The sequence below is a fragment of the Heliangelus exortis genome, chromosome 3 (assembly GCF_036169615.1).
Source record: "Heliangelus exortis chromosome 3, bHelExo1.hap1, whole genome shotgun sequence".
Classification (NCBI taxonomy): domain Eukaryota; kingdom Metazoa; phylum Chordata; class Aves; order Apodiformes; family Trochilidae; genus Heliangelus; species Heliangelus exortis.
The window spans coordinates 22,169,159-22,183,403 of NC_092424.1; the positions used below are offsets into that span (position 1 = coordinate 22,169,159).

The following is a 14,245-nucleotide window of genomic DNA, read 5'->3' on the forward strand; positions in this document are numbered from 1 at the left end:
TATGCCAATTCCTTGCAGTCTAGGTTTCCAGTAAGCTTTTCAGTGGGAGATTATAACAACACTAGTCAGCTCCTAGTAGGCCTCAGAAGCATTCCTGAAACTGCCATTGGTGCTGCTCAGGAAAATGAAGTTAATATACACCTTGAACAAACAGGATGTATTACACCATGATCAAATTACTTTATTCTACAGGGAAAAAAACCTGAAGTATTTGCTCATCCAAATGTTACTTGCTCCTTTCTATAGTAAGGCAAAGGATCATTACTCATGTGCCTTAAGTGGTTTTGCTACATCCAAAGGCTAACTAACAAACAAACATTTCATTTCCAATTAGCTTATTTTTAGACTCATGATAACATCATCTTATTTGTGATGTTGTGTGTCACAGCCACTTTACAAAAATGATAAAAAGCCTTAGTTTTTGCAGCCCAGTAATGGCTTGCGTTTGTAACTGGAATTGAAACACCACAATCAGAAATCACAATTCACAAGCTGACAGCAATGTGTACCTCAACCTGTCTATCCTATGAATTTTAACAACTGAAATAGATTTATATTCTACAAAGTGTCAAACCCTTTTCATTTCCATGCTCTCACAGTATACAGTTGCATACCACTACAGAACTTTATTCTATAATTTTGCCTAAGGTTTTCTAACCATGCTTCCCTTAATGAGAAACCTCACTTTAGCTGTTTATAGCTGTGATTAAATATTTATATTTCATTCTGAGTAAATTAGCTTCTCCTTCTATGTAAATGGAAAATTCACTCACTCTCTGGCTACCCACACATTTTAGGACCAGACAAATAAAAATGAGAAAAGAGACAGGTATGCTGGATGGCACAGTTCATGTAACTGGCAGCAGGTTCACACTTAGGTTACTTCTAAGTTTCTACTTTTAGAGCACAATTTGATCAACAGCATCAAACAGCAACAAAACACCCCAAATGGCAAGAAATCTGAGGTTTTCACTCCTTAACATTTGAGATGTTGGGCTCAATACACATTCTTTCCTGATGGTCGAATAATAATTAACCTTAAAGATTCAACTAATTACTATTTATGTAGGTCCATCACCACCTTACTACCACATCACCAGCAAAAGGGATGGTCCTGCCTTTCCTTATCTAAAACTTTGATAGTCAGAACAGTGACCATACCAGATTTGGTGCACAGCATCAAGGTCACTAAGGAAAGAAACAAGGCACCAACAAGGGCCAGTAAGATGCAAAGAGACAAAAAGTAATCCGTATGCTTTGAGTATACTTTGCCATGTACTCTCATAAAAGGCTCCCACCACAATTGATTCCATAAACATCTGTGCCCAGGCATATAATAAGTTTGGAAAAAAGAGCAGTTTCAGAACAAGGCTCCACCTAACTACACATGTTAGTGTAGTTATTTCATTCTGCAAACGATCCAGGAGGTAATGAGTAAGTCCTATATCACCATCATGTTCCAAATACAAGGATAAATCAAAACACTATTACATGTTTCCATTTACCTGTCTTATAAAGAAGTCTCCATGAATTAGAGACACAATGCCAAAGTTTGTATACTTAAAAATATGATCCATCAGCCACATCATCTGACGAACAACCTGGACAGAAAAAAAAAAAAAAAAAAAGAGAGAGAGAATTATGTATATACAGGTCAAATTTTGTCACCCTTTGCAACAACAATAACACTAACAAATATAATGAATAAAGTCCTTTATGCTCCAAAGTATAAAGCAGCAGAGGTGCTACACTTCTCCCTCAGGGGCAGAATTAAATGGCTGCCTTTTTGTAAAATAATATACAGTTTTACACTATTAACCATATTCTAGAGAAACTTTTACTCTATCCTTTCACACAGGTAGTGTAAAGCTTCTTATTGACACACCACTACAATTTTAAGCCAGTTGCAAACTAAAGCTATTCTTACCCTTTGTTAAAGTACTCAATACAATACATATCTGTATTTGAAATCTCCAACTGTTTCATGCCTATCACAAAAACATTTCCTTGTATTTTTTTGTACTTGGCTATTTTGTGGATAAGGTCATGCTTCTGATGTGCACATGCTCCATACAGGCTTACTCTGTCTTTGAACAGCAGCATTCACTGAGACCTATGTACAGCTCACCTGCTGTTATTGATTTCACTCATGGCAAAGCAGCCCTGAGAATTTCATTAAGTCATGCTCCCTGTCCTAAACAACAGGGAGAAGGAAAAAATACAAGGTGAGCCATTAGATTCACTTTCACCATCACTTCTTACAGGATAGTAAAGGCAGATACTTTTACATGCCCTCAATCAAACACAAGGCTTGTTGTGTTCTCTATCTTATATGGCTGCACTAAGACTCATTCAACTTCAGTGAAACTTAAAGTCATATGACATAATCCTCTTCCATTTATCACCATCAAAAAAGCTTAAAGAGAAGCAGTTCTGCTTGGCAAAATTTAAAAAAAAAAAAGTTCTGTTTGGCATCTTTCAGCTTCCCAAGATACACAATTTGGAGCCAAGACAGAAATAGCACAGTCTAAGTAATAAATATTTCTCCTAGAAAATACAATGCATTAGTTCATCTACCAGTACTGTGTACTCCGTGCTGCTCTCCAAACACCAGATGCTTGCACAAGATCTGAAATGCTCAGAATCCACACCCATGCCTCCAACAATACTTCTAACAAAGTAATTTGATACTTTGTTACTGGATGTGGAGTTTGGTAGAGGATGAAGTTTTTTACCTGTTTTCTACAAATTCCACATACCCATGTGAAAATGTGAGCCCATCATGAAGGAATTTTGTTTTGTAAAAGCAGCTCAATAATTTGCAATTTGTATCTAGAATTGAATGTATCAATAGGTCTTTCTTCCAAAGAAATCTAATTATCTCTTGGAGTGCTCTGATTACCTACACTCTCATTTGACCACAGAAGCTATAAATGAATCCTGGGCTATGTATCTGGAGAAAAATAACTGCCACGTGCCCTGCTTCTTTTACTTATCCTTAAACAACTGTGACTGATGCTCCACAAAGTGAAGTTTTACACACTTGCAAGAACATACCCGCCAAAGAACACTTAAAGATACTTTATGGCCTCAGACACACATCTTCCAACTAAACCTAAACATTACATTAAGAAACTAGCTATCAGTGCCTAAGAACACATTAAGAACAACTCAACTTCCATTCGATTTTTTTAATACTACCAAAACTTCTATTTGAAGATCTTGGATAATGCAAGAGCACCAGATTCTGAACCTTCTAGCACCACCAGATGTGGAAAAGGAAATCATGCCTGAGAGAAAAGGAAAGCTCTCAAAGATATGAACTGTTTTGCTTCAGAAACAAGCATCCTTTCTTCACTATGATACACTCCTGAAGTATCCCCTCCTGCTACTTCATGCATTTCTGAGTGGTAAAAGAAAAATCTATTCCTAAATACAACTCTCCAGTTCAGATTAATATAGATAAAATGGTTCCTCAGACAGCTATTTCCAGGCCTGTGTCAAATAAAAGAGCGGATCTTAGAGTGAAAGTTCTTCTCTGAAGAGATTCAAACTCTTTCCCTTTCAGCAAGTCAGAAAGCCTTAGGGAAAGGAAAAGAAGGACAGAAAGAAAAGGTGTGCCCTAAGGACAAGAGTTTAAAAAAGCATTACTGAGAGGTGTTATTGCTCTTCAAGGCACTGCAATATCGTAAGTTCATGCTCATGCACCAGCCCAAAGACAATAATTTTGTGTAGGGAACCATATCTTTTGACAAAAACACCACCAAAACTCCACTGATGATAATTTAGCCTGCAGCAGTACCCATATGAGTAAGCATTCATCTCTTACTTTGGCATTTTGAAAAAATTGTTCTATTATATCAAATAGAAAGTGAAAAACAATCTATGCTACCGGGGGAGGTAAGTAGAACTAATAATCTTCTGAAAAGAAAAGATCTGTGTCTTTTGAGGAGTCAACATTGGGCCCTATGTGTTCCTCCTGGAGAAGGAATTCCTGCCCTACAATGCTGATGCTTCTCTCCTCCCATACCGGTTTATTGTTTTTACCAACTGGACATTTAGATGACTGTAGGTTAAACCTGAAAGTTGATCCTTGTCCTTTGGAGTCTAAAGACCACTTCACCATGTTATAGGCAGCTCAGGGCTTCTAACTAGCATTACTAGACCAAGATAAAACATACAGTTTGCTGCAAGTGGGCTACAAAGAAGCAAACTCCAGAGCTCAATGATTACAAATCTGTCTATAAACCTAGGCAGAGGTAAGCAGAAAAGAAGAAAGACAAATATTTTTATATTTATTTTTATTTTATATTTAATAAATTAATATATATATGCACAGAGTACATCAGTAAGAGTTGAACACAATTATCTTTCTTGCAACCAAAGGGCAAACTATATTACTGGATATTAATTCTATTGGATATTATCATTCGCTTCTGCTACCAAGGGCAAAACAGAGGACACTGCAAGATATTGGTGGTGGCTTTTCCACATAGTACCCTCAGAAATTAATCAGTGCTTATCAGACGAGTCTCTTATCACTTTCTTTTCAAGGAGGTGTAAGCAAAGACACTCAGAAGCATGGTTTTTTTTACAGATTCATGGTTGTTTATGGATGAAAGAATTTTTGGATGCTTCTTCAGGTCCTTTTTTCTTCTTCTTGCTTAAGTAAGTTCAGAATGTACAAAAAGCTTTTAACAGTTTTATAATAAAAATCTAGGTGCCTTTTATTCAACAGGCCCACTTTCATTTTACTCTAGATTTCATAACAAAGCAGCCTGAATAGAGTGATTTTCACCTTTCAAGCATCTACATTTTAACAATGAAACCTGGGAATGCATCTTGAAACTTGCACTACTTTTTTCTCTCCACTATGCCCTTCCTTGCACTGGTTTCTGTTCTACACAGGAAAAAAACCAGGCACATTTATCAGTCCTAATCTAGTCAGAAAGCAGTAATAGCAGCATTTTAACCTACTTCTCCTTGTTAAACACATAACCTTTAATGCTTATGAGAACTCAACTAACTTACTAAGTATGTTTTAACACTTACTTTGACAAAAAAGTTGAAACAATTTCTTTAAGTATATAAAAAGTGTAATTAGGTTACCTCTGATTCAGCCAAAACTTTGCTCTATGTGGATTCTCTTATGGTAACATATATTAGCAAACAATACCAGTCTAGTCTTCCCATTAAGATTGTAACTTTTAGCTAAGTTGCACTTCCCTTATAAGAAATCATGCTTTCCTCATTCTCATAAGTGTATCTGAAAGGCAAGAAACATCTTGACATGTGTAGTTTAGCTTACTGAAATTAAATTTGCTTAGAATAGATGGGCTACATTAGCGTTTGTAATTAATTTATAACATATCAGAAAAAAATAATTATCATAGCTCTTGATACGGCCCTTGGGAAACACTGTCAAGTTGCAAGATTGTTTCAATATTCTACTTCACTACAGAGAAAAAGACAGAACTTAAAATCAAACACTTCTGATGTCTTAAATGAAAATTTTTTAAAAAGCAGCATTAAACAATAAAAGTTTCCAGATTGTATCTGGTCCCAGACTGTACTGGCTGGCAAAAGCAAGCAAAAGCAATTCTGGATTGCCACACAAGAGAGGTTTTCCTAGTTCTGCCCCACCACTGCTGAGAGGCTGCCCTTGGTGAGATGTTTCACTTCTTGTTACGCCCTTTGGGGTGAAATGGGAGTGAGCCTTTCACCTTCACGAAATACTGTGAGAACTAAGTGTTGTCTGAGTGTAAAAAAGTGTTAAAGGTTGTGGCAGACTCTGTGTTAAGTTTAAACAGTATTTAAAGTAAACTGCCCAATTTAAATAGCTGCCTACTGCAGAATGATTTATTTTGGACGGGTGGTACGTTGTGTTTTTTCTCCTCCAGCAGTTCCACAGTCACTCAAGGTAAAGGAAATTCTCTTCTGTTCAGAAATATGAAGCATGCTATTTAAAAACACCCAATTCAGCAAGTTCTGTCAAGGATAAACTCTCCTGATCTTTCCCATTATTTTTAGCCATTTGTACTACTCATGCTATATTTTAAAAATGTGTTGAAGCTTGTAGTTTGTATTCATTAGCTAAAAACATTAAAGCCATGCTAGGCTCTGGATATGCATGTTCCAAGAGAAATGACTGCAACAGTCTAAGGGAACAAGCACTGATTTAAAGGATATTTTGCTTTTCTGAAGATGCACACATCTAAGTTTCCATGATGATGATTATTTGCTACCTCAGTGCCTTCCTCCATTTTTACTATAATCTACATTCACTGAAACTTACCTGTCTTGACTGAAACTTTTTATCTATGGAGTCAACTAGGACTTAGCTTCATTGACTCATGTATGTATAGTAGTGGATATAAAATCTATGTGGTATTTAAAACACCTGAGACATAAGTAGTTGAGATTATATGCAATACATATTCATGGGACTATACCCTTACAGTCAACTTTATTACAAGGTTGTCCTATGCATCATTTTGATGAAAGGAATTAAAGGCTATTTATTCTGTCCTTGTACTCACTAGAGTACAAGAATACTGTATATAACTAACTTCCTCAATTACAAAACAAATTAAAGCAATAAAAGTACATTTAGAAGATGTCTTCTCTAGGCTGCAGTAGAAAAAAATCTGTCTCTGCTCAATCTTGAGTGGCCTTTTCACACTTTCTTTTTTGAGTTTGGTTTGTTTGAATTTTATAATTTTTTTAAATCAGCTCTGTTGTCATAATTAAGATCTGGGGAAATTTTAAAAAAAATTAAATCACTGATAGAGATACAATGTATACACAGTCTATATAAACATACACTAAGAAAAGTTGTGCAGATGCACGAAAAATCAGTTGTTTTCCTTGTTTCTTCACTCTGTGGTCATAAGATGACACCACTGAGACACGGGTGATGCATTTTTTCAGCTTGACAGGTGTGTGTCCCACCCTTTGTAGCCTAACCATACATATCCCCCTCTTCCTGATTAGTACATAAATTTAATTTCCTGTTTAGATCCCATACTCTAGTTTCCTTCACCACAGTCCCTAGATGTGAATATTCTGAACAGCAGCGAGTGAAATTGTGTCAGTTGTACTTCTCACCAAGTGCTTAAGAGGGTGTGAAAAGCAATTTTACCCTTAGCCAGTTTGCTTAACTTGGACACGTCCTCATACGAAGTCAGTTTTGGTTTCTGAACACCAAGCAAAATCCCATACACAAATTGCCTGTAACTTTGAGAAAAATTCCATGCTGCAGTGAAGTCATAATCAAGAAGCTAGACATGTACTGGTTTGAGCAAAGCTGGCACGAGTTGCACAAGGGCACGAGGTGAGAGAAAAAGTCAAGCACATGATTACCTGCAAGGAGATCTGCTTCCCTCTGTGTTAACCTAGACTGGATGCACACTGACTCAGCTTCTGTGTGACCTTCTTCAAAGGCAACGTTTATGGACTAAAACCTGCTCCAAGCTACTGGCTGTCACATTAGACCGAATCTAAATAAAAAGCTTCCTAGTCAGGGCCCTGAGATGATCTGGAGGATTAACATACAGAGGTCAGCCATCAGTACTGCTCACAGATGCAAGGTAACAGATGCCACACACAGAAGCTACCCCACTCCCCAGTTTTAGCCTACCGTGCCTTTATCCTGAAGGCACATCATCAGAGTGCAGACATCACCCGTTGCTTGATGGTTCACCAGCACCATGGCTTCATCTTCTGATACTGCTTTAACATCATCACCCCATTCCACTACTATAAAATAAAAAAAAAAAAAAAAAAAAAAAAGTAAATTTTACAACATCTTCATGGAAATGTTACTATCAACAAAACAAAAAATACAAAGACCCCGCACCCAGACAATTGTAGTACAGAAATCTACATGGTACATTCAATTTAAATTGGCACATAGCATAAAATAGGAATATTTGCAAGACCATTTTTACAAGCAGAGGGTATTCAGCTTAATTTTAAATTGCATGCGCAGAATAAGAACAAAACAAAAATACTCTGCCAGAACATATGCACAGAGATTGATCTTTTTGTGTCATTACACCATTCTATATTTAGGGTCACAAAATTACATAAGCTTTTGACCCAGCTTTCAAATGTTACTGTCCCACCTCACTAAATAATAATTAAAAAGTCACATTGTCAAAAAAATTTTTGTTGTTGTAGTTTTTTTTAAAAAGCTTAGCAGGTTTCATTTCTGCAATTATTATTATTATTATTATTATTATTATTATTATACTACTCTGGTAAAAACAAAATTAAAAAATCTGTAGTTGGATAATTAGGTTTAAAATGCTACATTAAACAAACTCAGTAATTCAAATCTAAACAAGTTAGTTATAGGCAAGAAAGTGGGTTCACAAAATGATGCTTAGATGTCAGAAACTATTAGTCACTTTCTGTAGATCAGAGACCAAATACTCCAGAGGCAAGAATGATGTTGGGAGGAAGCTACAGCTGATCATCCAACATTTACACTGACCATCAAAAACATGCTGAGCTAAGAAAAAAGGAGTTACAAGTTGCTAATTTCATCATCATAAAGTAATTGAACAGCGAGAGAGAAGACTGTCTACCACAGAAGAATGTAGGATGGAAAACTAGAAAAAGTTGTGTAAATTAAAGAATGTATCTAATGCTGTTATTGGGGCAAAGAGACAAGAGAGCAGAGTCTGGTCCTCTTCAACAAGAAGGATGGATACTGCATTGCAGGGTAAAGAGAAAGGATGGGCAGGCAGCGTAGCTCTGTGAGGTACAGAGGGAAAAGATGCATTACCCATGCATGCAAGACAATTATTTTTCTGTGTTTTTTCACAATCTTAAGTGTTTCTTACTGGCTGTTATTTTAATTTCTGACATCAAAGGAAATATTTCACCTCTACTACTGAATTTTTAGTACTGTTATTAACAGGTCTTCAGGCAGTAAACAACTCACAGGACAATTAATTACTTTACTGCTACTTGTCTTTTAAGCAGTGGTTTAACTTACAAAAAAGCAACAGGCTACACAAAACAAGAAAAGAAGCTACTATCCATGCATAGCTTCCCTGTCCTTGCACAAACCCAGTTAGCAACACACCTTTGAAAACTGCCACTTCTACAACTTCCAAATGGATCCCAAATTAGTATTGAATTAAGACTTGAACATAAAGTAAAAAAAATAAAGAGCTCTGTTTGGTCACAAGTAGGTAGAAACAGACTAGAGATATGAAGGTGGGGAAGACCAGTCATTCCACGATGCTCAACCTCCCTTCCTCTCCCTGGATAACCTAAGCACAGACCCTTAGTTTTCTCAACATGAACTTGAAAACCTCCATTATCCGCCCTCCTCGATTGTGTGCAAATTTCCTCCAATGTTCTCTTTAATTCCATGGAAACTGGAAAATGTCTGGATGTGGCAGTCAAAGCTGACGGTGAACTGTTACTCATCAATTATTTCATGTATCTGCTTATGGCAGTACAAGGCAAGAAACTAAGATGAAATGAGAATATTTTAAAAGGAAATTAATCAGAGTACTGACTTTGAAATTTATTACTACAATATCTTTATTAAGCAGCACTGGCTACGTAATAGTGACAACAGTTTCACTGAACTGTGGTTTAAAAAACATTAAGCATAAATAAAATAATGTTTTTCACAACTACATTATTATTTTTTTAATTACTTTATTTCTACATCACCCTGAAAAAACCAGGTTACTTTACTGTAGATACGTTCCTGGAACATATAAATTTATAGTGCTAATAATGTCTACTGTACAGAAGTTTAAAAAGAAACTTCTTCATTTTCAAAAATATTTCACAGATCTAACTTTCTCAAGGGTTAAAATAAAGTTTATGATTGAAAAATGTAAGCCATTGGAAGTAGCATGCACTGAAAACAACTAAAGAGAAGCTTCATTTGCTAGAAAAAGTACATTTTTAGCATACTAAGTGAAGATTAATGTCTGACTTTGAGACTTTCAGATAGGCCCCACTCAAAGAAAAATAGGAAAAAAAGCTTCTGATTTTTTTTCTGCCTATTTTGCCTATTCTTGCTCTACGCCATAGAGGGTAAAAACACAGAGTCAACTTACAATGCACTGACAAGTTTCACCTGAGAAGTAGTAAGAAGGTGGGCTCTGTTATTCTACCCCAAATGCAAGGTTAAAATAAGGAAAGGTGTGATTTAATTCTTCAGTTGATTTCCTCAATTCATTTTATCTATCAACTGGCCAGGCTAATAGGTCAACTTCTGCAGCTCAGCTGACAGGTAGTAAGTTATTAGAAGTAAGTGATTGAGTTGGACATCCTCTGGTTTCTTTTCCCTCTGTCATTTCTCCTCAGGCAATCAAGGCTGTCTCTTGTGCTTAATAACGCTTTATGGTCCATTGATTGACCTGATTATCAAGTAGAAAAGAATTACTTTGCCCACGTCCTTCACAGACCATTTCTGGATTGGAAACAGAACAGCAAACCACAAAAGCATGAAGGAAACCCACTGACATTACCGTAATTTTTTAAAACCCTAAAGCCCCCAAGTATCTAGAATTTTAAGTTCACAGTATCCCTTTAAAGTCATTGCCTTCAATTTTCTCTCTGCAGTGAAATTTTCAAAAGAAGCACTTTTTGCTTTAAGAAATACTTGTGATATTACATTTCTCCACTGTACTTGGAAACATTCAACCCAAAACCTCAACACCATGGCAGCAGAAACAGGAACACTCCTTTGCTCCACTGTAAAAGACAAACAGTTCAAAGACTAATACTTGTCACTCAGGGGCCTGAAAACAAACATTTCTCCATGGCTTCCTTGTATTGTCAGGACACATTTTATACCTGTTCTGTGTCTATGGCCTCACAATGGTTAGATTTCTTCAAATGCAGTTTAACATAGTGAAATAACATAAGGGAAGGAAGGAGTGAGAAATGTGTTTAACTTGGTGATTTGAAATCACCGAAAACTCAGTACCAAGAAAATATAGTAATTCTGATTAGTAACCAAACCATTTACTCCCAAGTTTGAGGCAAAAATGGCTTAACTGTAAGAGAGGCTTCATTTTTAACTTGTAAGCAAAAGGCTTCTCCAGGAATGGGTGAAGACACATGTACTTGTAATTGTATGCTGTAAGACAAAGATTTATCCTTCTACAAAAAAGTTCAAGATGTATACAAGCCTCTAAAACATCCAGAAAATATTTCCTACCATGAGCTGTAAACTAAGCTCTTTATGAGGTAATCCTTGCAGAGCTTAAAGAATAGAAAAAAAGCAATAAAAGGTTTTTTTACACATTTTAACTGAAGTATTACAAATTTAAATGTAGCTACTGAGAGTTCTCAGAATACTTGGCTGCTTTGCAATCATGTCCTTAACATAACTGTGTGCATGTAGGCAATGCTATGAATAAATATTCAAGCACTTCAATTACAGTATATCATTAGGTTGGGTAAATGACTACCCAGATAACTAATAATTTAGTAGATCTATTTTGCACTTCTGAATATACCTGGCAAGAATGGCAGTCTAGCATTCTGCTAGCTGCCAAACAACTTCATTTTGCTTATTGCATTTCTGCATACTGAATTTTTTGACCCTCTTCTTTGTAGTTTCATTAATAGTTTCACTACAGTATGTGCTGTAAGAATTGGCATAAATTTTACTGGCATCCTAACAACTTAAGTTCTAATGAGTACCTGGGTTTGTTATTTCAAATGTATTGAGTTTTCGCTTCCTCTCTCTCCACTGAATTGGAAAGCAAAAAAACCCCAAACAGCTCCCATCGGAAAAGTCAACAGCCATTAGGAAATGGGCAGTGAGGGATCCAGATGCAATTCTCATACGAGAATCATCCAGGATGCACAAATATAAACTGGGAGAGGAGTGGCTGAAGGGGACCCCAGCAGAAGGGGACCCACAGCAGCTTCAATATGAGCCAGCTATGTGCCCTGCTAGCCAAGAGGGCAAACAGCATCCTGGGGGGGTACATCAAACACAGCATCACCAGTTGGTCAAAAGAGATTATTCTGTTGTCTTCAGCCTTGGTGCTGCTTCATCTGGAGCACTGTGTGCAGTTCTGGGCCCCACAGTTTAGGAATGATGTGAAGGCACTTGAATGTGTCCAGAGGAGGGCAACAAAACTGGTGCAAGGGCTGGAAGGAATGTCCCATTAGGAACATCTAAGGACTTTGGGCTTGGACAACAGGAAGCTGAGGGGAAACCTCATTGCTCTCCACAGCTTCCTGAGGAGGAGACATGGCCAGAGAGGTGCTGAGCTCTTCTGCAGATCCAGTGATAGGATGTGTGGGAATGGTACAAAGCTGTGCCAGAGAAGATTTAGACTGAACATTAGGAAGCATTTATTTATGGAGAGGGCAGACAAACACTGGAACAGTTTCCTGGAGAGGTGGTTGATGGTTGAAGCCTGTCAATGTTTAAAAGGCATTTGGACAATGCTCCTAATAGCATGCTTTAACTTTGTGTCAGCCCTGAATTGGCCAGGCAGTTGGACTAGATGATCACTGTATGTCCTTTCCAACTGAAAATATTCTTTCCAAATCTAAAGGCTGCCGTATTAGTCCCACAAATGAAAAAAAAAAAACCATGACAAGACTGATGTTTTATGGCAAGGTCAGGAAAATGCTTCCCGTGTTCTAATGAAAATTATTAAAAACCTCAAATCCATAAAATAGCTAGATCAATCACCCTTTAGATAGTTTACACACAGTATTAACAACTGTAAAAACTGATGAAGCTAAGATGTTTTACTACAGATCCTTCCACCTCTTAGTTTATTTTTCTTCTGATCACTTGCCATCACTTGCATCCCTGAGGTAAGACTTCAAGAAGACTTGTTCCAAAAAGGTTGGTAACACTTAGAACAGAACACTACCACCTTTTGTCAACTGCTTGGAAACTGAGTAACAAATAAACAGCAATATTAATGGACAGTCTCCTCTGCTTCCTCAAAAGTCACCAAAGTCAGGAATGTTATTATTAGGTGATCAATAGCGACTGTTACTCATGACAACCAGGTTTCTATGTTTTAATCGTTCCTCCTGATACTCAAGCATTTGTGTTTGGCAAGTTGTATTCACAAATGACTCATCAAAGCATATTTCAGCTTGAGTAGCTATGAACAGTTGTTAAACTCATTTGTCTCTCCTTTATAGATGCGATTCTTTGGTAGTTGGCATTAAGAAGTCCCAGAAGTGATGCCAGAGATTAAATATTATTTAGAAGAGATGAAATATTACTTAGCATGCCTAGATCACATCAAGAAAACCCCCAAAACAAACAAACAAACCCCCCCAAAAAACTAACCCCCCTAAAACCTAAAACCCTAAAACTAATAAAGACATGCTAAAGGTGGTTTTTTTTCCCCTTAATAAAAAGCTTAAAGGAATTGGTAGCCTACAGTGAGCAAAAGGAAGCCAATGGACTTAGCAAATCAGCATTAAGTTAGTTGTTTACTTGAAGCATGTATTTTAGAGTTAGAAGGCATTTAAACACAGCCATGTAAAATCAGACACATACTATTGAAAAGCAAAACACAGCTCTTCCTGTCCCATCCATTCCTTCCAAAATTCATACTGCCAAGGAAACCTTCATGTATTATCTCCAAACACACACAAAACATACAGGTGAGCAATAAAAGTACAATCCAGAAGAGGATGGAGAGAACATACATACAGCATTATACCTTATTAAACAAGTATTCGCTTAATTTGTTACCTTTCTTTACCTAATGAAGAATGTAATTTTACTAACAAAAGTATTGTCAATTTCAGTGCTATTAAAAGATATACAGGTTGTAAAAATATAATTGACTTGCACTGATAAATATTTCCTTTTTTTCCATCAGTAAAAATGCTTACCATATAAAAGTCAGAGAAGCAGCAGCAGCAGCTGGGGAATAGAAGCCTGCCAACAAAGGGAGGCTGTTCCTGCAGTACATGTTAATAAAGCAATGCTAAGTTTAAGATGACACAGTCACTATCTTCATTTTTTCTGTGACAATTCATTTTGCACACCTTTACACTTCATTGTATGAAACAACACACATTTCTTTTTGCTTTCAGTTTGTCTTCTTAGCTTCCACCCTCTCTTTCTGAAGTTCACAGATCTGCTTTGTGGAAAAGAGGACTTCAGATATCACAATATTTATGCCCTAAGTCAACCCACTCTTACTTCAATTAACTGACAGGAGACAATTACAACAGAGATACCCTGGCTCTTTCACCTTTCCAGCAA

At 36.8% G+C, this 14,245-nt stretch overlaps 1 protein-coding gene across 8 annotated transcripts in view; it reads right to left on the minus strand.

The window, feature by feature from the left end:
- The window catches only part of LPGAT1 (lysophosphatidylglycerol acyltransferase 1), a 78,058-nt gene that overhangs the window by 26,433 nt on the left and 37,380 nt on the right, over positions 1-14,245 (minus strand). For all 8 annotated transcript variants that reach the window (XM_071739591.1, XM_071739590.1, XM_071739586.1 and 5 more), the window contains 2 exons: positions 7,640-7,758; positions 1,506-1,601 (listed from right to left, as the gene is read on the minus strand). In XM_071739591.1, the coding sequence (XP_071595692.1) occupies positions 1,506-1,601; positions 7,640-7,758 (215 nt within the window). The remainder of the gene's footprint in view (positions 1-1,505; positions 1,602-7,639; positions 7,759-14,245) is intronic.